The sequence below is a fragment of the Myotis daubentonii genome, chromosome 17, assembly GCF_963259705.1.
Source record: "Myotis daubentonii chromosome 17, mMyoDau2.1, whole genome shotgun sequence".
Taxonomy (NCBI): Eukaryota; Metazoa; Chordata; class Mammalia; order Chiroptera; family Vespertilionidae; genus Myotis; species Myotis daubentonii.
In genome coordinates this window covers 52,882,131-52,903,452 of record NC_081856.1, presented here as the reverse complement: position 1 = coordinate 52,903,452, position 21,322 = coordinate 52,882,131, and the positions used below count along the sequence as shown (strand labels likewise).

Below are 21,322 nucleotides of genomic sequence, written 5' to 3'. Positions count from 1 at the left end.
TGCGCCGCCCCCCAGGCCCCCAGCCCCACGCCTGCACCCTCCCCTCCCCGTGCGGGTTCCCTCCCCGCCACCCCTTTCTGGGCTGCAGCCCTCGCTGGGCTGCCCTGGCTCTCCAGGCCCACGGGGGCAGGTGGCGGGGGGGCGCCCCAGGCTCCTCCCTGGCCAGTTGGTGCCCTTAGCCTCCCCTTGCCTCTCTGGCCTCATCTCCAAAGATCCGCCCGAGTGGACTTGTGTGTCCGCCACGACCTTGACCTGAGACAGCCGAGGCCCTTGACTTGACTCTAAACCCAACAGGAAACCGCAGCCCGTGCCACCAGCTCCCGTGGCTTCCCTTCCATGGGGACGCATGAGAGCCGGGGCACTGTGCCCCCAGCCTGGCGCAGGTGGGCTGCTGCACCGGGGCAGCGGGAGAGGCAGCCGGGAGGCCCTGCACCCCCACAGGGCAGGGCACACCCCTCCGCGAGGCCACAGGCCTTCGTGCACGCGGGCTCCTGGACGAGGCCTGTGCGGGGCTGTGCCATCGGGGCTGTGCTCTTGGGCCCATTTGCTCCTCCCCCCACCCCATCAGGGGCTCCTGCACGCAGGTGTGGGGGTTGAGCCCGGGGGGGGGGGGCAGCTGCAGGAGCTTAGGGCAGGGCAACCAGAGAGTGCACCCCTCCCCCCCTGTGGCGTCCTGGCAGCTGCCTGGTCCCCTGGGGCACCAGTACCTGGGGGCGGCCCCATGGCTCCTGCTCTGGTCGCTGGCCTCCCTGGCTGAGAGGGGCATGTGCCCAGGCCTCATGGAGGCGTCCGTGCTCCCTGCTCCACGTCCCCAGCTGGCCCGCACCTGTGGGGCCAGGGCTCAGTGGAGTTCCCTGGTGGGTCCTCGTTTCCGGGTCAAATCCCTGAGAGGTTCAACTCAGTCCCGGCTCAAGCACCACCTGACTTCCTGAGCTCAGTGCCGCCTGGCCTCCCTGGGACAGGCGGGCTTCCTGGAGGCAGCGGCATTGGCGTGGAGTCCGGGGAGGGCCAGCCCGCTGGAGATGGGCAGCTCCCACGGGAGGGCACAGCACGTGCAGCAAGGTGGAGGGGGGAGCGGTGGGCAGAATGGGTCTCAGGCCAGGGGGCTGCGGGAAGGGGGCTGACAGAGGGAGCACAGTGGGTGGAGGTGGGAGTGGGGCTGAGCCCAGGGAGGGGAAGGGGGTCCGGGGCTGGGGGTGGGGGTGAGCAGGGCTGGGCGTGATGTGTAGGGGAGATCAGTGGGGCCGGGGCTGGGGGTCCATGGGGCGGCTGTGGCATGTGCCCAGGTGAGAGCCGAGGGTGGCCCGCACCAGGCCGTGCGTGGAGCCCAGAGAAGAGACAGATCTGGGGGCGGCGCGGTCCTTCGGCAGCACCTGAGGCAGCGGGTGAGTGCTGTGCGGTTTGGTCCCTCCGAGGCTTGGCCTGAAGGAGGAAGTGATCCGTTATTTCCAGGTTTGGGGGGACTTCCTGGGGGAGGGGCCGTCGGACGAGGCTCAGTGGGTCCAGCCGTGCTCCCCTGTCTGCTCCTCCACCGCGGAGGCCCTGCCTGAGGCGGAGAGGAGAGGGACCTGTGCCCAACAGAGCGGGAAGGGCGCTGCGGGCAGGGGAACGGCGAGGCGGAGGCCCCGAGTGAGAAAGTGTGGCTGGGCCTGCACAGCGGTGCAGAGGGGCGCCGGCGGGGCTGAGAAGTCAGGTCTGCTCCCTGCTCAGGGGCGGCTTTTGGTTTTCTTCTTGTGCCTCAGAGGCCGGGCTGGGCACGGGAGGAGCCGACAGCTGCCGCTCGGCTCAGGTCTGGCACCAGCTGGTTCCTTTACCTGCCCCGGGATCAGTGTCTGCCCCAGCCCTGGCTCATTGAAACCCCCCTAGCTGTGCCCAGGAGAAGGTGGCACAGAGGTGCCTTGAGCTCAGTGCCCATAGAGGCTGCCCTGTTGTCCCTACCTTGCCTCTGTGTCTGACTCAACCTGTCTGATGCCCCTGGGTCCCTCCCAGGGTTCTTGTTCCCATTATGCAGATGAGGAAGCTGAGGCCCGAGGGCTCCAGGAACATCCCCAAGGCCTCGTGGTGGTGCTAGTGCCCCGTCTCTCATCGGCCATGGGTGGGATCCTCTTAGGAATCCGCCTCCTCCCCCAGGAAGCCTTCCCTGACTGCCCTGGGTTGGCCCACCATGTCTGCTTTCTCCGCTCCAACTCTGAGTGGCAGAGCCCTGGGAGGAGGAGGCCAGGGGTGTGGAAGGAACAGGCTCGTGGGGCCTTAAGCCGGGACTTCCCCTCGCTGGGCCTCAGTTTACTCAGATGAAAAGTGGGGATGACGACACCTTCCTTGCAGGGAGGTCATGGGGTTGATGATTGCGAAGCCCCCAGCACAGCTGGGCACCTGTCAGCTCCCTGCTTCCCTGCTGAGGTCACCCTGCCCCTGTCATCCTCTCCCCTGGGTCCTGGGGGAGTCACTGCCTCTCCCGCCCCTGCCCTCCCCCACCCGGGCTCAGGGTTCCAGAAAATCTGCCTGGTCAGGTGTGAGGGAGGGAGCCAGCCAGCCTGTGTGTCTGGGAGGCGAGAGGCTATTTTGGGAAGGAGCCGGGAAGGAGGGTTTGTTTTGTTTTGTTTTGTTTGCTCCTCGTGATTACAAGAGGTGGCGGCCCTGCCTCTGCTCCTGGCCCCGAGCGAGGGCTGCGCGGGGATGGGGGGTTGGGGGCGGGAGGCACGCATTCGCGGTGAGATGGACTGTCAGCTTCCTGGCAACCGAGGCCACACGGGCCTGCAGGCCAGCCCGTCACTTGTCACTGTCAGCTTGTTCCCAGGCGGTCTGAGCGAAGGGGGGCGGGGGGGGGGGGCGGGCGGTGAGAAAGCAGGGGCTCAGATCCTGACACCAGAACAGTGTTTCCAGCTCTGCCATTTGCCCACGGGCCCACCTTTCCACTCACCAACCCATGTCCAACCAACCCACCTTCCCCAACCACTCATCCATCCATCCCCTTATCCATCCATGCATCCATCCATCCATCCCCCATCCATTCCCTTATCCATCCATTCATCCATCCCCTTATCCATCCATTCATCCATTCCCTTATCCATCCATGCATCCATCCATCCATCCCCCATCCATTCCCTTATCCATCCATTCATCCATTCCCTTATCCATCTACCCCCTTATCCATCCATTCATCCATCCATCCATCCATCCCCTTATCCATCCATCCATTCATCTACCCATCCCCTTATCCATCTATCCATTCACCCATCCATCCATTCCCTTATCCATCCATCCATCCATCCATCCATCCATCCATCCATCCCCCATCCATTCCCTTATCCATCCATTCATCCATCCCCTTATCCATCCATTCATCCATTCCCTTATCCATCCATGCATCCATCCATCCATCCATCCCCCATCCATTCCCTTATCCATCCATTCATCCATTCCCTTATCCATCTACCCCCTTATCCATCCATCCATCCATCCATCCCCTTATCCATCCATCCATTCATCTACCCATCCCCTTATCCATCTATCCATTCACCCATCCATCCATTCCCTTATCCATCCATCCATCCATCCATCCATCCATCCATCCATGCATCCATCCACCCATCGCCTTATCCATCCATCCATCCATCCATCCATCCATCCATCCATCCATCCATCCATCCATCCTTTCATCCATCCATCCATCCATCCATCCATCCATCCATCCATCCATCCCCTTATCCATCCATCCATCCATCCCCTTATCCATCTATCCATCCATTCACCCCCTTATCTATCCATCAATCCCCTTATCCATCCATCCATCCATCCATCCATCCATCCATCCATCCATCCATCCATTCATTGTTGATTTAACCATTGGTTCACCTAAACATCAGTTTGCTCATCCTCCATCCATCTACTCACCCACTCACACACCCATCCATTTACTCACCTCTTCATATTCATCCACCACCTGTCATCCATCCATCTGCCCACCCACCCACCCATCCTGTGAGCACCTGACCACTCTGGGCCCTCCCCTCCCCTCAGGGAAGGAGCTGGGGGTTAGATGTGGCCCCTTCTGCCTGAGGCGTGGGTGTGGGGCTGTGGGGCCGGCGAGGCCTTGGCCGCGTGGAGCAGTCTCGGAGGGAGTCCCTGGTGGAGCAGTCTCGGAGGGAGTCCCTGGCCGAGCTGACCGAGCGGGCGGGGCCCCTGGGCCTCTGGCGCAGCAGCCCCGCCCCCTTGAGCCCATCACGCTGCCGCGTGCATGCAGCCATTCACGGGTTTGGAAGGAATTTCCAAATCTCTTGCCATCTGATCGAGCTTTGAGTGCCTGTGGGCGAGGTGTTGGCATGTAGTGGATCTTGGGTCAGGGAGGGTGGGGATGGCCCAGGGGGGCCTCAGCTGCACCCTGGAAATGTCTGGAGAGAGCAGGAGGGGGGTCTCCGTGGGCCGTTCTGAGTGGGGGCCCAGAAGGATGGGCCTGAGATTGGGAGGAGGGCCCCCTGCAGGGGTGGGGTGGGGAGGACTAGGTCAGGCGGGGGCTCCAGTGCAGGGCGTCCAGGTGACTGGGAGCAAACACGGCACAAAGCGGTAAGACCGGTCAGGGGCTTTTCCGTGGGGCTCAGGGAAAGCCACGTGCGCGTGAGCTGTGCTGACACCGTCTCCCCTTGCCCACCACCTGCTGTGGTCTCAGATGAAGGCACGTCTACGCAGTGGTGTTGGCCACTGGCCGGGGGGAAGCTACTTGGAGTCAGAGGCCGACAGGTGGGTGGCTTTTGTCCTTGTTCCTCACCATTTCATGCAACAGACACGGGCAGCTGGGTGGGCCAGGCGCCGGGCAGGGCCAGGCAGCCAGCGCTCTGCGCCCCTCGCATCCGTGTCGACGCAGCATTGAGGACGGACGGGTGTGCGGTGGGACGAAGGAGGCCCCAGACGGCCCACAGGTGACACAGCCAACTGTCCTCACGCACACGCGCCCCTGTGACTGCGGCTCGTCGCCCCCAGTCACCGAGGTCCTGATCCCACCCAGGAGAGAGGGTGGGGGCGGAGCCAGCGCCCGGCCCTGCGCTGTGGGCTCCCAGGACCTGCCTGCGCCCAGAGCCCGCCCGGCACCTGTTGGCTGGCACTCCGGGTGGCGGCCCGCAGCGTCTGGCTCACAGCGTCCTGTATTTATGGGCCCAGGAAATATTCAGTCATCACCACGCGGCACTTCCCTCCTGAGAGCTCTTCAGGTCCACGTTTCCCCGAAGTGGAAGGCAGAGGAAATAACCACTTCACCAGCCTCCGGCCCGCAGGGGCTCCTGCCCTCGGGAACACCCAGTCCCCCGCGCGCCCCACCCCAGTGTCAGAGGAAGTCCCCTACATTCACCAGGAGGAGCGCTGGAGGCAGATGACAGGCAGCAGGCCGAGCTGGGGACTGAACCCCGAGCCCGCGGGGCCGGCCGAGGGGCGCGGGAGGGAGGGAGGCTCCCGGGCGCACGTGGTTGGCTCCGCGCCCAGCTGGCTCAGGTGTCCACTCTTCTCTTTTTTAACTATGTTCTCAGAGGGGAAGGGAGAGGAGAGACAGGAGCATCAGGGATGAGAGAATCATCGGTCAGCTGTCTCCTGCACGCTCCGCACTGGGGATCGAGCTGCAACCCGGGCCTGTGCCCTTGACCAGAATCGAACCTGGGACCCTTCCGTCCGCAGGCCGATGCTCCATCCACTGAGCCACACCGGCCAGGGTTCAGGTGTTCACTCTTAGACGCACTTTTTCAGGAGCGAGGATCCAGGGCCGTGGAGCCGGGATGGGCCTAGAGTCAGGAATGCGCTGGGAACATCAGCCCTAGCATCCCGCGTGCGAGGCCCTGTTGGCACCGGTCTCCTGGGAGGGCTGGGGGGCATCCGGGGGCGTCTTGTGGGCCGTCTGGGGTCGGTGTGTGTCACCTGCACCCTACCAGCCTGTGCCGCGAGCCTGTCATCTCATTGAATCGTTGCAGACGGGGATCGTGTTCACCAGCTCATAGGGGTTCAGGAGTGAGGACTTGAGCTCACGCTGGCGACACGAGTGTTGGCGCGGTGAGGAGTCAGGAGCGGACCCGGTTTCGGGCCTTGGGACCCGGGTTCGAATGATGTCGTCAGAGCTGAGAGGGAGGCCCCTGCTTCTCTGTGCAGCGGGCAGGACGGGGTGGGGGTGGGGCGGGGGGCAGACCTCCTCGGGGCGCAGATCACAGCATCGTGCAGGGAGGCCCCCCCCCCAGTGCATGGCTCAGGAGCAGAGGCAAAGACCGGGAAAGACCAGGAGGGCCAGGCTCGGCCCCTGGAGGCCCAGCAGGCAGCAGGCTGGGGCGGTGTCTCAGCCGTGGGCATCGTGGGCATCGTGGGCATCGTGGGCACCGGGTGGTCGCAGAGGCCGGGCCGGATCGCAGAATGTCTGCCGCCCCAGCCGGGAGGCCCCTCGGGCTCCAGCCTGCTGGGCGAGGGAGGGGGGGCACAGGGCCTCGGTCCTGCAGCCGGAAGGAAGCAGAAGTGGATTCAAGAGGCGCCCTCTTGACCCGCCCCGGCGCTCGCGCTTCTGCGCTCATCCTGATGTTCGCGGCTTTCGTGCTAATAGGAGCGAAGGCTTTCGGGGTCCGGTGGGCATTCCAGGCCACCCACCAGGTTCACCCAGAATCCCTTGCGAGGAGGGGCTTGGTGAGTCTCCAGGTGGGACTGCGGCCTGGGGATGCCGCTGCGTGTCTCCCATGCGTCGCCAGCAGCGGAGGCAGGGCTCTCTGCTTCCCCCCCCCCCCAATCCTGGGAGGACCCTCACCACCACCTCGGGCAGCCGGTCTCCTCCCCAGGGACTCTGGTTGTTGACGTTGCCCGGGCCACGTGCAGACACCCATCTACCCCAGTCCCTGCTGCGCTCGCTGATGGCACGGACCCTGAGGTGTGTGTGTGGGAGGAACACGGTCCCTTTGTCCACCCTCTGTCCTTCTCTCCTGGGGTTTGGTCCCTCAGTGGGGAGGACGGGGAGGAGGGGTGGGGGCAGGGCAGCCACAGCAGCAGGTGGGCGCAGGGACCCACTCTGCTCAGCGCCCCCCACCCCCCATCCTGAGTCAGCACCTGTCCCAGCAGCCCTCACAGGCTCTGTGGCTGCCTCGACTGGCACTTTTTATTTCTTTGTGTGGATGTGAGTTACCGACTTTCTGTTTCAGCTAGAAGGCACCCCTGTGCCATTTCCTGTAGGCAGGTCTGCCAGCAACGCATTCTTCCAGTGCTTACCGGCGGCATCTCGCGGCTCGTGCGCTTCTGAAGGGTATGTCGATGGACACCAACTCCTGGTGGACGTGCTTTTGTCGCAGCGCTTTGCACGCGTCCTCCGAGGGCCGTGGCCGCGGTGGCTTCATTGAGGGGCCGGCTGGTCACCCTCTCGAGCGTGACCAGTGTGGCTCCATCCACTGAGCCACACTGGCCAGGGTTCAGGTGTTCACACGCGATGCGCTGCGCCTCTTGCTGCTTTCAGGGTCCTGTCTTTGTTGTTGACTTTCAGTAGCTTAACTCGGGCGTGTCCAGGTGTGGATCTCCCTGTGTTCACCCTACTCGGAATGGGTTAGGCTTCTTTTTCATCAAATTTGGGAAGATTTTGGCCCTTGTTGCCTCGGAAGTACTTTCTGCCTTTTGCCATCCTCTCCTAGAACGCCGAGGAAATAAGTGGTTGATCTTCGGTGATAGTCTCACAGGTCTTGGAGGCTCTGCGTCCTTTTTGGAAAGTTATTTTTTCTTTCTGTTCCTCGGGCTGGGGAGTCTGGATTAGGCTCTTGATGCTCCGCGATTCTTTCTTCTGTGAGTCCCAGCTTGCCGTGGAGCCTTGTCTCGGGTTTTCCGTTTCAGTTACTGTTCTTCTCCGCTCCCGGGTTTCTGTATTTTAATGGGAATTGTTTCTGTCTCTTCGCTGATACTACTGGATGCTTCCCTTTCACTCTTTATTCTTTGAACATATTTATTTATAACATGTTCTCTACTAATTGCTGGCTTCTGCAGGGACGGCGTCTATTGACTGCTTTTTGGGCCATGCTTTCCTGTGTGTTCGTGTCTTGGACTTTTCTGCTGAAAGCTGGATGTTTAAGATGCTGTAACATGGCAGCTCTGGAAACCAAACTCCCCGCCTCCTCCAGGGTCTGCTGCTCCTGCTGCTGCTGCTGCTGCCGCTTTCCTGGACGAATTCTGTGAAGTCCGTTTTCCTTGTCATGTGTGGTCGGGGGGTCTCTGCCTGGTTAGCTCAGTGGTCAGTGCATTGTTGGGTAGAGTTTTGCTTAAACGCCTTGAGTCAGTAATTCTCCCAGACTTAGTCGAGGGGACGTGTGTGTGTACCGGGGTACACAGTGCTCTGGCAGGCTGTATGCCGGGCCACCTTCGCCTTCACTTCCCGCTCATGTGGGGTGTCAGGGTCAGCCAGAAGCGAGCGATGGGGGCCGCTCAGTGCTTCCTGGTCACGCGCGCGGCCGTGTGTGTGTGTGTGTGTGTGTGTGTGTGTGTGTGTGTGCGTCCTCGCCTCCCGGGCTCGGGCCGACCTTTCCAAGGCTCCCACTCCCCGCTTTTCCGCCTTAGGTTTGTGGCAGCGGCTCCTGCTCCGCGGGGGTGCCGCTCCAGGCAGCTGCGGGATTAAAAAATTGCCTGTTTTCAGCCAAGGCCCAGGGGACGTGTTCTCGCTGAGCGAGGAGCGAGGAGCGAGGTCGGGGAGACCAGCGTGGGGCTGGCTCTCCAGGGGCCGCCATCAGGCCGAGGCCTTTGGGCTCCAGCCGCCTCTGCCCCGTCCGTGGCTGCGGGGTGCGGTGTCCACAGCCCGACCCTGGGCCGCTGGCGTTGGAGGCGACCTCCGAGCTGGGGTCGGGGAGCCGTGAGCAGGACGAGCTAGAACACCGTCACGCGGCCCGATCTCCCCGAAAGGTGGCCGTCTTTCCTGGGCAGCCCCTCCCTGGTCAGTGCAGCTCGCTCCCTCCCAGCGTTGGAGAGCTGGTCGGGACCCTGCCCGGGCGCCCCTGGGTGCCCTCCCCTCGCTGTGCCCACGGCGGCTGCCCGTCAGGGTAGGTCCAGCAGCAGTGGGCGGGGGGGCGGTGGACGGAGGGGACCGTGCAGCAGGGAGAAGGGAGACTGCTCCTGCCCCAGCAGGGCCAGCCCTTCGCCCGCCTGGAGGATCCACCCGCCACGACCTGCATCACCGCAGCGAGGGCCGCGGGCGTCTGGGTCGCAGTGCTGCGGATCGGAGTCTCGGGGTCGCCACTCACGCTGTGTGACGGGGGCAGGTCCCTCGCCCTCTCTGAGCTTGGTCTGCTCCAGGAAAACGAGGTGCGGGCCCCCCAGCAGCTGCCTGCTGCGGAGGGAGATTCCATGAGACCGCCTGGGAGAGGAGACGGCGCGGACCCGGTCACCTTGGCATCTCTCCGGCACGGACTGGGTCTGGTGCTGCGCTGGTTTCTGGCTTTTTCTGGGTCTTTGTCATGACGGAGACCCCCGGAGACCCCCGGAGACCCGGGTTCCCTAGTTGGCCTGCTCAGCTGAAGAAACGGCCTGTCTCCTTGAAGTTGAGGAAGCATTAAAAATGATGCGTATGGAGAATTTTTACTGGCACTGCCACGGCCTTAACATGTTCTTTTAAGTGGAAAACAGAGGCTATGACTGGCGCCTGTGCAGCTCGCAGTGGGCCCCGGGCGGTTTCAGGAAAGGGGTGGGGGGAACGCACCCCAGGCCGCGGGGCTGGGCCGCCTCCGGGCTGGGCACGCAGGGGAGCCTCCCCGCTTCTGTTGACTTAAAAACAGTGTCTTCCCCCCCGGGGGCAGGCGCTATTCCCAGGACTAGCAATTCATAACCCGGAAGCGTCTGAAAAGCAGAAAGTGAACGAGGGAGGTGGCTGGAGGCCCAGGAGATGCGCGAAGGAGGCGGTGGGCACGGAGTTTCCATCGCGGTTTGCGGTTCCGGTTCCGGCTCTGGTCTCTGAAGGTTAGGTGACTCGCCCAGGGCCACGCGCCGAGCAGGGCGGAGCGGTGTGGGTGTAGGTGTGGGTGTGGGTGTGGGTGCGGGACTGGTCTTTCTAACAGGAAGGACAGTGATAATGAGCTCCCGCGCCCTGGCTGTGGGTCCCCGCGGACGGGGTGGCCGTGGGCGCTGACGGATGTAGGACACTCACCCTGCGGAGGGCGCTCCGGGCAGGAATGGGTCCTCCCTGTGTGGCTGGTAGGAGACGCGTGAATCAGCGGGGCTTTGCTGTTGGGGGCCCTGTGGGCCAGCCACACCCCAGGGGACCCACCCCAGGTTCCCCCTCGCACCAGGCCCCGGAACGGGTGCAGGACCCAGAGCCCAGCTCCACTCGGGGCCGCAGCTCTGCCCCCCGACCCCTGTTTGGTGGCTCTGTCATGCAGACCCCAGGCCCGTTCCAGGGTTCTGACCCCGAGCGCCGGGGCCGGCCCGGAATCTGCAGGCTGACCGCCCCCCAGGGAGCCCCCGGACGCTCCAGGTCGCACCCCGGGGAACACGGGCCCGGGAGAGCGCGTGCTGGCACCTCACCGGGAAGGGCTTTTGCAGGCGGGAGGCCCGGGGCTGGCGAGGGAGAGGCCCACTGTGCGGACGCGAGGGCTCGGCCCCGGGCTGCGTGCCTCACACACCGTGCCCACTCCCCGGCGTGGAGAGGCGTGGGGGTCCTTTGCCTGTGACGGATGAGGAAACGGAGGCTCGCCGTGGCAACACGACTCAGTCACGTCCGGCCAGTGCAGGGCCCCCAGCTGTCCCCTCCGTCCCCGGGGCAGCGGGACCGGCTTTCCTGCCACTCGCTGGCGACTCCTGCAGGGCCCCTGGGGGGCAGTGCCGGGGACAGGCTCGGACGGGACGGGTGGGCAGGGCTCGGTTCCACTGCAGTTGTTACCCACCCGAGGGTGTTTTCCCATTGATCTTGAGAGAGAGCAAAAGAGAGGGAGAGACAGAGAGAAACATCGATGTGAGAGAGACATCGGTGGGTTGCCTCCTGCACGAGCCCAGACCAGGGCCCGGGCCGGGGAGGAGCCTGCAGCCGAGGTCCGTGCCCTTGGCCAGCATGGAACCCGGGACCCTTCAGTCCGCAGGCCGACACTCTATCCACTGAGCCACACCGGCCAGGGCCTCACTGCAGTTGCGGGCCTACTGCTCGCTCTTGACCTGTGAGGCCATTTCTCTGAGGAACGGCCTTTCCAACGCTGGGAAGGAGCGGAGCTGCACTGACCAGGGAGGGGCTGCCTAGGAAAGATGGCCACGTTTCGGGAAGAACAGGCCGCGTGACGGTGTTCCAGCTTGTCCTGCTCACGGCTCCGACCCCAGCACCGGTGGCGACGTGCGGGTTCGGGAGCCGACACGGCGGTTTCTGCGCACCTGGCGCTGTTTGTCAGGGTTCCCGAGCTTTGCCAGGGGGCCCCGTTCTCATGTGAAAGGGGAAACTGAGTCAGGCCACGGAGACCTTCCCATGGACTGAGCCCAGGTCTCTCCCCAGGCCCGTCCCTGGGGCCACCGTGGCCCGCGTGGCCTCCCCGTGGCCACATCTGGGAGTCGCCAGCGGAGCGCCTTGCAGGTGGGAGGGGCCTCTCCTGCAGCAGCTGCGCCTCGGTTTCTCGGGGGTGGGGGGCAGCGGGGGGGGGGGTGGGGACTGAGTGTGCGGAGCTGGGCCTGGAGGAGAGCCGGCCGCGCGGTGGCCAGCCCGCTCCCCCTGCAGGACGGCGGCCCGTGGGCCGGCTGCCTTGGCCGAGGCTGCCCCTGCCCAGCGCGAACGGCTCCGGGACACCGAGCCGCTAGCAAGACAGATGCAGGCCCGCCTCCCGGTCCAGCGGCCGTTCCTCACCCGCAGGCAGCGGGGCAGCCACCTTAGTCCAAAGGGTGGCCCGGCCCCGAGAGCTGGAGCGAGGCCAGTCCCATTCGCAGGCGCCTCCAATGCTGGGCACAGGCCGGGACCCCCTGACAGCAGGCGCTGGGCGACAGCCTGTCTGTGCCTCACTTTCTCATCTGTGACCCGAGGTGCTCACAGGACGCCCCGCTCTACGCCCCCACTTCTCTTAGGTCCCTTCCTCTGTGGCGGGAGGTCCAGGGAGCTGGTTAGAATGCAGAGGCCCAGGCCCCAGACCTGCTGGCTCAGGACCTGCCCGTGAGCCGTGTTGGGGAGCAGGGCTTCCAACGCCACCGTTCCCCTCCGCCCCAGGAGCAGGCATCTGGTGGAGAGAATCACTGAGCGGCGGCCTCCTGCAGGCCCCCACTGGGGATGGAGCCCGCAACTCAGGCGTGACCTCCTGGTTCATAGTTCGATGGGCAACCACTGAGCCCTGCCGGCCGGGCTCCCTTTCGGTTCTAACAGCCCCGTTGCCTTTGGCCTCTCTGGCCCTGTTGACCACCCCCCCCCGCCCCCCCCCCCCCCCCCCCCGCTTGAATCACACATTTCACAAATGAGGACCCAGGCCTCCTGCCTCCAGGTCATGGAGATCCCTGTGTGCCTGGGGGCCTCTGAGAATTCAGAGCCGGCCAGAGTGAGGGCAGGACTCTGCCCTGTGGAGGCAGGAGAGGTCTGAGCAGAGCTGGGCAACTGGCAGACCAGGGCAGGGGCGGGGGAGCCGACGGCCAGGGCTCTCTGTCCCCCCTCAGGTCTCCAGTGTGAATCCCACCTTCTCCCTCTCCCGCCTCCACGGTGATGAGCCCTAAGGGGGACCCTCCACGGCAAACAGGAAGAAAGCCCTGTTTTAATACTTGGCTTCACCTCTTTTACCGGAAGGATCCATTGATCCTGAGTGGGCCCTGCTGCGAAGCGGGACTTAAGGCTCCTCATTCTGTACACTTCTCAGCAGTCAGCCAGATCTCACATAATTCCATGGACGTCATTTTCCGATTCAGATGTGCTTCCCCACATTTCCTTGTAGTTTCTTTTGGGGGGCGGGGTATGCACCATGAGTGGAGGGAAGGAAAGAGAGGAAGAGAGGGGGATTTATAGGGGGGTGGGGAGACCAGAGGAGACACAGGCTTCCGTCAGGGTCCCCACAAACCTCGGCTACAGGGCCCCCGGGCGGGCGGACAGCAGGGACAGAGCCGGAGCCCGAGGAGTCTCCCGTGGGGCCCAGAGAGACCACAGTTGGCCCCGTTTCTCATCCAGGCCACGGAGGTAGCAGCGCTCACCACGCACAGGGCGTCCCTCCCCCCTGGGAGTAAGTGACCCCCCGGAGCCCAGCATTGTAGCTCGTCCCTCACGACTGTTTGCGGCCGCCGCCACCACCATCTTGTTGTTGTTATGGGGTATTTCCATAACATCCAGGGCGGCCGTGGATGGATGCTGGTTTCTGGGGGAACTTTCCACTTAGCACGTCGTCTCCGGGAAGGATGAATGGCTCTTCCCCTGGTTGGATGCGGTCCCAGGGGAAGGGTGGGCTGTGGGCGGTGCTGCGGCAGGCCTGGTGTGTCCGCAGTCCCCCGAGCTCCCGCCAGAGGGCGCCCTTGCATCTCCCGTCCCCGACTCCCCTGGCAGGAGGCGCTTGAGCCAGCGGGCCTGTGGGCTCGAACCATCATTTCCGCCCATTCAACTCTTTATTGGCCACACGGATGCGCCTCAGCAAAGCAAGTTTATTTGGTGGATGGAGGGTTTCCAAGGGCATGGCTCCATGCTTCCGTGGTTCCCAGCCTCAGAGGTTGATGGGGGGCGGGGGTGTTGGTGGTGCTGGGAAGGGCTGTGTCTGGATGCCCAGCGCCTGCTGGCTGTCTTACTCTGGGAGCGCTGACCCTGGTGGGTGCCTCCTTAGAGCCCCAGCAGCCGGCAGCCGTGAGAGATGGGGCCCGTCACCAGCTCCCGGAGGAGGAAACGGGCTGGCCCTCCACCCCCACCTGCTGCTCAGAGGGCTCAGCTGGGAGGCCCTGGGCCAGGCTCTTCCCTACACTCCTGCCGGCATCTGCACCCTCCGGTGGCTGCACGCAGGGCCGAGGGCTGGAGCCTCAGCGTTCTCCCCTGTGAGATGGGCTCACACATCCTGTGGGTGGAGTTCCCCTCGGGGATTGTGGGAAAGGGCCTCAATCTACCCAGAACGGCCCTGCCCCCCTGGGCGTGGCCCTCCTCCGTTGGGGGTGGGGGGTGGGCAGAAGGACCTCCGCTGCTGGGGGAGGCGGTCAGCGGGCCATGTCACCTCTTGTTGCCTTGGTTTGTGCATCTGTGAAATGGAGCCAACTGTGGGCTCAGTGACGGAGGGAAGGCGAAAGGGGGCTGGGTGGTGGGGAGCCCCGCGTTTGGCTGGGCTCGCTGAGCCCCACGCTGCTGCACCCCCTTCCTTCCCTCCAGCCCCTCCTGTTCTCTCCCTTCCCTTCCTGCCATTTCAGGATGCCTCTGCTTTAGACAAACAGATGGTCTGTTTTGTCTTGTTTTGTTTGGCCTGTGCCACATGTAAAAATGTTTAATTAGACACCAATTAGATCCCACATTTTCAAAACTCCATATTCCCAGCTTCTCTTTTGAAATCAGGTTGCCTGCCCCGCCCCCCCCTCCGACCCCCCAGCCCCGGCCTCCGTCTGCCCACACCCTGCTCCCCACACCTGCGGGGTCCCCTCGCCCCCGCGGACAGGCCAGGGCGGCTCCGGTGAGAGACCGAGTTGGGTGCAGGGTGTTTGCGCTGCGAAGTGCTCTGTTACCCACACAGACGGCTGCTCATTCTTCGTCGTCACGCCGAGGCGTAGGGCAGGCTGAGCCTTAATCAAGTGCAATCAAAACACCGGCTGAAGCCAGAAGATTCCGTGGGAGACCATCCGGAAGCCTGCGAGGGGCTGGCTCGGGGGGCTCAGACACGGGGTGGAACGTCCCCACCTCAGGACATGCTCCCTGTGGGGGGCCCTCCTCGGGGTGCTGGGTGACTCAGGGCGCCGGCCGTCGCACTCTGGGTCCCTGCAGCTCCCGCAGGAAAGCCCACAGCCCAGTGGCTCAGGGCTGGGCTGGCGGCCCAGTCAGAGCCGCAGGAGGCAGCTGCCCGAGGGTGCGGAGCCCAGGCCCTGGTGCTGGGGCGCGGAGCTCAGGGGCGTCCTATGGCAGGAGGGGACGCTGGCCAGGGCGGCCGAACTGGGCACCCGTTTCAGATGAAAGAGCGAATGCAGGAGCGCGTGGTCACCTTCACCCGACTCTCTTTATAAAAAAATGTATTTTTATTGATTTCAGACAGAGGAAGGGAGAGGGAGAGAGAGAGAAACATCAATGATGAGAGAGCATCATGGATCGGCTGCCTCCTGCACGCCCCCTGCTGGGGATCGAGCCCACAACCTGAGCATGCACCCTGACCGGGAATCGAACTGTAACCTCCTGGTTCATAGGTCGATGCCCAAACACTGAGCTGCGCTGGCCGGGCACACCTGAGTCTTAATAATCGTGTGTCGCTCTGCTCCTCCGGAATCTGAAAAGGGCCTGATGGGGTGGGGGGAGTGGAGGGGAGCGGAGGGGGCGAACCCCAGGACCAGCAACAACACAGCTGCCAGGTGCCTGGGAGGTAGTTTCCGGAACGTGTGGAGCCAGCTCTGCACTGGGAACCGCCTGCAGGTACGGCGCTTCCCAAAGCCCTCAGCTGCCTCCCTTCCGGACCCCCTCCTCCTGGGGGAAGGGCGAGCCGGGAGCTGACCGCAGGCTGAAGTGGGAGCCGGCCAGGAAGCCTGGGGGCCGGGGCAGCTCTCCTCCCACCTCCCTCCCCAGCGCCACCCTGAGTCACCCCTTAATGCGATTTGTGCCTGTCGAACTCCTGCCAGCACAGAATCCTCGCATGCGCTTTATAAAGATTTCATTCTCTTCCGGCAATAGGTTTGCTGAAGCACAAAGGCCCAGGTGGCCAGCTTCTGCCCTACCCGCCACCCACACCTGCACCTGGCCTTCCAGCTGCTTCCACTTGCGGAGCGCGGAGCCGGGCTGCAGTGAAACTGGCAGAGGATGGGGAGGCCTGGGGAGGGGGGCCCAGGCAGGGTCCTTCGGGACTCAGGACTCACACCCGCTGGCCGGGTGCCAGGGGTAGTCTTGTCCACAAACGGCAGCAGCCCCAGCGGGAGTTCACAGCCGGGGGCTCGCCACCCGAGGGGGCATCGCGGCAGCTCAGGAGGGTCTGGCCAGAGGCAGCGGGAGGAAGCTGTGTGTGTCCGGTGCCTCCATGTCCCATGCACGCGTTGCGGCTCTACTCCACCTGCGCCTCGTTCACGCAGCTCCAGTGAGCCCCCGGGCTCTGCGGGAGGGACCCGGGCTGCCTCCGTGTTCCAGGCAGGTGCCTGTGAATGTCGATGTGCACGTGGCTCGCGGCGCGGTCTCGGCAGGTCCCGTGAGCAATATAAACCCCCGTGCTTACCCAGGTCTTTCATGCTCCTGAACCCAAAGGCTCCGTCTGGCATCTTTTCCTTCCAGGCAGAAGAACTTCCTTTATTTTTAAAATATATTTTTATTGATTTCAGAGAGGAAGGGAGGAGAGAGATAGAAACATCAATGATGAGAGAGAATCATTGATTGGCTGCCTCCTGCACGCCCCACACGGGGGATCGAAACTGCAACCCAGGCATGTGCCCTTGACCGGAATCGAACCGGGGGGCCTTTCAGTCCGCAGGCCGACGCTCTGTCCACTGAGCCACACCAGCGAGGGCAGAACTTCCTTTGGAAGTCATGCCATGCAGATCGGCTGTTAGCAAATTCTCCTTAATCTGAAAATGTATTTTGCCTTCATTCTTAAAGGATATTTTCTCTGCATAGACAATTCTGGGTTAGCAGCCTTTTTCAGAAAGCTCTTTGAAGGTGCGATTCCACTGTTTCCTGGCCTCCACTGTTTAGGATGGGAAGTAAGCAGAACTCACACAGCTGCGTCCCTGTATGTGACACATTGTTTCTCTCTGGCTGCTTTCAAGATTTTCTGTCTTCGGTTTTCGGCAGTTTCACTCGGACGTGTGGCTTTCTTCGTGTTTATCCTGCGTGGGGTTCGCACAGCTTCTTGAGTCTGTACACTTCTGTCCGTTACCAAGTTTGGCTCGATCCTGACTTTCTGGTCTTTCCCTTCTCTGAAGCCTTGCGTGATGGCCCTCAACTGTCGGAAGCTTTGCTTGTTTATTTTTTATCTGCGTCCCTCTCTGCTCTTCAGATTGGGTGCTTTCCATGGGCACATTTTTGCTCTCCCTTTAATCAAGAGGCGGTGGCGACAGGAGTGAGCACCGAGCCTGGCCTGCAACGCGCAGCGTCCTTGGCTGTCCACCGTCCATGCTGGCCGTTCACCGCCCGTGCTGGCCCACAGGGGCCATGTTTGGTCTTCGTCGGGCTTGATGCCTTTGCAGTTTTCTTTGTAGCAAATGGGCTGTTTTTCTTTTTTTTAAATTTTGTGTTGCTCTAAGAAGAACCGTGAAATGGCTCCCAAACTCTCTTCCTCTCCCAACGGAAATGCTGCAGATCACCACCTCCCCCCACCCCCGGGCTTCAAAGGACATTTCTCCACCGATTCCTCCCACTCTCCTCTCCCCTCCCTTCTGGGCAGATTCCAAACTCATCCCAAGGAAACCACCCAGGTCCCCCCTACCTGTCTGCATTGGTTGTCTCTCTTCCTCTCTAACCCTAACCCCCCCTGGCCATGCCCCCCCCCCCCCGTGTCCCAACCTCCCAGGGACACTCCCCAGCCCCTCCCCATCGAAATGCCCCCAAGCCCGACTCTCCTCCCCTCCCCTCCCCGTCCAACCTCACGGGCCCTCCGGTCACTGGCTCTCCCTGTGCTCTCTCCCCTCCCAGGTTACGGGCACGCGGCCCCCGGCACGGACGCGGGCAAGGCCTTCTGCATGTTCTACGCGGTGCTGGGCATCCCGCTGACGCTGGTCATGTTCCAGAGCCTGGGCGAGCGGATGAACACCTTCGTGCGCTACCTGCTGAAGCGCATCAAGAAGTGCTGCGGGATGCGCAACACCGACGTGTCCATGGAGAACATGGTGACGGTGGGCTTCTTCTCCTGCATGGGGACGCTGTGCGTCGGCGCGGCCGCCTTCTCGCAGTGCGAGGACTGGAGCTTCTTCCACGCCTACTACTACTGCTTCATCACGCTCACCACCATCGGCTTCGGCGACTACGTGGCGCTGCAGACCAAGGGCGCCCTGCAGAAGAAGCCGCTGTACGTGGCCTTCAGCTTCATGTACATCCTGGTGGGGCTGACGGTCATCGGGGCCTTCCTCAACCTGGTGGTCCTCCGGTTCCTGACCATGAACAGCGAGGACGAGCGGAGGGACGCCGAGGAGCGGGCGTCGCTGGCCGGGGCCCGGAACAGCATGGCCGTCCACGCGCCCGAGGAGGCGCTGCGGGGCCGGGCGCGCTGCAAGGCGGACGGGGACCTGCAGTCCGTGTGCTCCTGCTCCTGCTACCGGCCGCAGGGCCGCGTGGGGGGCCGCCCCACGGGACACCAGAACTCCTTCGGCGCCCAGCTCGGCCCGCAGTACTTCCACTCCGTCTCCTACAAGATCGAGGAGATCTCCCCGAGCACACTGAAGAACAGCCTCTTCCCGTCGCCCATCAGCTCCGTCTCGCCGGGGCTGCACAGCTTCACGGACGTGCACAGGCTCATGCGCCGGCGGAGGTCCATCTAGGGGGCGGGCGGGGGCGGGGAGGGCCGCGGCAGAAACCGTCACCTGTCACGTCACGTTCCATCGGCCCCACTCGTCTTGCTTTTTGTTAACTTTTATTTTTATTTTTACTGATTTCAGAGAGGAAGGGAGAGGGAGAGAGAGATGGAAACATCCATGATGAGAGAGAAGCATGGATCGGCTGCCTCCTGCACGCCCCCCACTGGGGATGGAGCCCACAACCCGGGCCTGTGCCCTGACCGGGAATCCAACCCTGACCTCCTGGGTCATAGGTTAACTCTCAGCCCCGGAGCCATGCCAGCCGGGCCCCACGTCTTTCCTCGCTTGTTTATTTATTACCCTTTCTCCGTCAGAGGTGTCCTGTCACCGTCATTCCGTCCTGTCCTTCCTTCCTTCTCGGTTTCCTCTCTTTGCCCCCTTTCCAGCCGGACGGAGCCCGCCCAGGCCTCCTCTGAAACGCACATCTGAGCATGAAGCATGGGGTTCTTCTTCCTCCTCCTTCCTCACCAGCGACACATGCCTTACATCTCCCCCCGGCCGGCCCCTCACGGGGTGGCCTCCGGACAGTGTGACACCGAGACCACGGGACACAGCTGAGACGATACCCAGCCCAGAGCTGCATGCCAGGCGGAGCCTTAGCTCCCACCCCCAGGGCGTCCCCGACCGGGCGCCTCTCTTCCCTCTCCAGGGAGTGGGTGGCTGTGTGTAGGTGTGTGTGTGCCTGTGTGTGTGCGCCTCTGTGCCTGTGTGTGCGTGCGTGCGTGTGAGCGGGCGCCATGCGACGTGGAGGAAAGCACAGGTATTCATTTCTTTTCTCCATCCTACAATTTTGTTAATAGCCTGCTTCTGGCTGCTTCCAAACAACCCAGGAAAACAAAGCCCACAAGGTTTTTGATTTCTCATCTTGCCAAGTCGAGCATGTTCCCCGAGCAGCCTTTCTCCCCGATGCGTCATGCCCATACTTCTAAAATGCTAGGTTCTAAATTATATTAACTTATTTTTAGGGGGCGGGGTGGGGTGGGCAAGGCGACATGGGTCATTTTAGCTTGCCAGTTAAAAACATTTTTTTAAAGCATGTACTCTGTTAAACTGGTATGCATTCTCAACACAAGGACAAGCTATCGGTGGGACCATCCGAAGCCAATAGCACTATTACTTTATTACAGACATGTTTAGTTTTATCATCTCCAGTTCTAACAGTTTACCATGCGGCTGGAAGCGTCCGGATAAACCGGGAGCTGGGAGGGTAGACCACTACTTCCCTGTTATTTCTGTGATGGTGGTGGGCATGGCCATTGGTGCAGCAGCCACCCGAATGAGTGAGGGTCACGGTGTGGGGTGCGTGGATGTGAGTGGGTATCAGTAGGTCAATGTGGGTTCTTTTCCTAATTAAGAACAAAAAGACAGGGCATTCCTCGTTAACAAACCTCTCTCTATGTATATGTATTCCAGGAAAGCCTGTCTCTGACTGCGTCTGATTGTAAATACGGGGGCATTCGTGTTGGTCTCAGGAAGGCGAAGAGGCAGGGAGCCGCGTCTTGGCCTGCTGGGGGCTCGTCAATCTCAGGGGACAACTTTTCCGAGAGGGGAAATTCCTCCCACTCTCACTAGGGGGCGACCTCAGAGGACAGCTAGGTGCCGATGGCCCCTGGAGGCCCTTCCAATGACAGCCACGCCAGCCCCGCCATTCCCACAGTCACCGCCTCCTGCTCCTTCGGCTCCGGGTGCAAATGGGCTTTGGCTGGATTGCTCGGTAGGCGCCGGGAGCCCCGGCGGGATCCTGGGAAGAGGAAACTACACGGTTTCTGAAAGGAGACCAAATGCCGCCAGTCCAAGCCTTTGGCCCATAGGACTGAAACCCAGCACACAAGACCCCTCTGAACAGGCACGCACTCCATGCTACATCCATGTCACATCCATGTTACATCCCTGTTAAACACGGCCCCTTGTGCAGGGCACAGGACCTGGGAAGGACCTCAGACGCGCCGGGCCTAACGGGACAGATCTGTCTCCAGGGTCTGTCTCTATTCTCTCGTGTCTAAGATTTTTTGAAAAAAAACGTTAGGGCCCTAAAGCCTGTGCAGAGAGTAGAAACAGTTGCTCTTCTTGATCTTCCCTCCCCGCTCCCGGGAGAGAGCGCTGGCCGCAGGGGCCGCAGGGCCAGGCCGTCCATGCCCCGTTTGCAGAGCCTCTGAGCTGTGCTGGAGGCTGCGGGCAGGAGGTAGCATTTCTCCTGAAAACCTGGGTCAGCGTGGCCCTGGGCGGGGGGCGGGGAGGGTGTGTGCATGGGCCCATCAGGACTCGGCCTGGATGTCCGGTCAGCGGCCACACTTGAAGGTGGAGCCACCCAAAAAAGAAAACCCAGAGTCATTTGACTTGGCCGGTGCTGGGAGCTGGGGAGAGGGAGCGGGAACAGTGTCACCACCAACAATGGCCTCCTCACGAGAACCAGAGCCCTGGGCAGAAGTCCATTTCCTGGCGCTCTTTCTCGACCTCACCTTGGTAGAGGCAACAAAAAAAGAAGACATCTGTTACCATGATGTCCTCCCCCCCAAATTTCTATCTTGCAAATTCCAGATTTTCAGAGAAGCGGAGCGAGTGGTAGGAGGGCCTCCTGTGGCCTCCTGCCCGACGCCCCAGCCTCCGGCACTCCGCCCCAGTGGCTGCCTCCTCTCCCGCCGCCCCGCCCCCCACGCACACTCAGGAATTTGGAGGGTGAAGGGATGATGCACCTTCAGGTGGTGCCGCCAAAGAAAAAACTGGTCTCCCAGGAACAAGAGCCGCCTCT

The 21,322-nt window shown here is 62.5% G+C and overlaps 1 protein-coding gene across 1 annotated transcript in view; it reads left to right on the top strand.

Annotated features, from left to right (window-relative positions):
* KCNK9 (potassium two pore domain channel subfamily K member 9) overlaps positions 1-18,640 on the top strand; it is a 35,649-nt gene extending 17,009 nt beyond the window's left edge. The window contains exon 2 of the mRNA XM_059672367.1: positions 17,696-18,640. Coding sequence (XP_059528350.1) covers positions 17,696-18,537 — 842 coding nt within the window. The 3' untranslated portion in view covers positions 18,538-18,640. The remainder of the gene's footprint in view (positions 1-17,695) is intronic.
* The last annotated feature ends 2,682 nt before the right edge of the window (positions 18,641-21,322 follow it).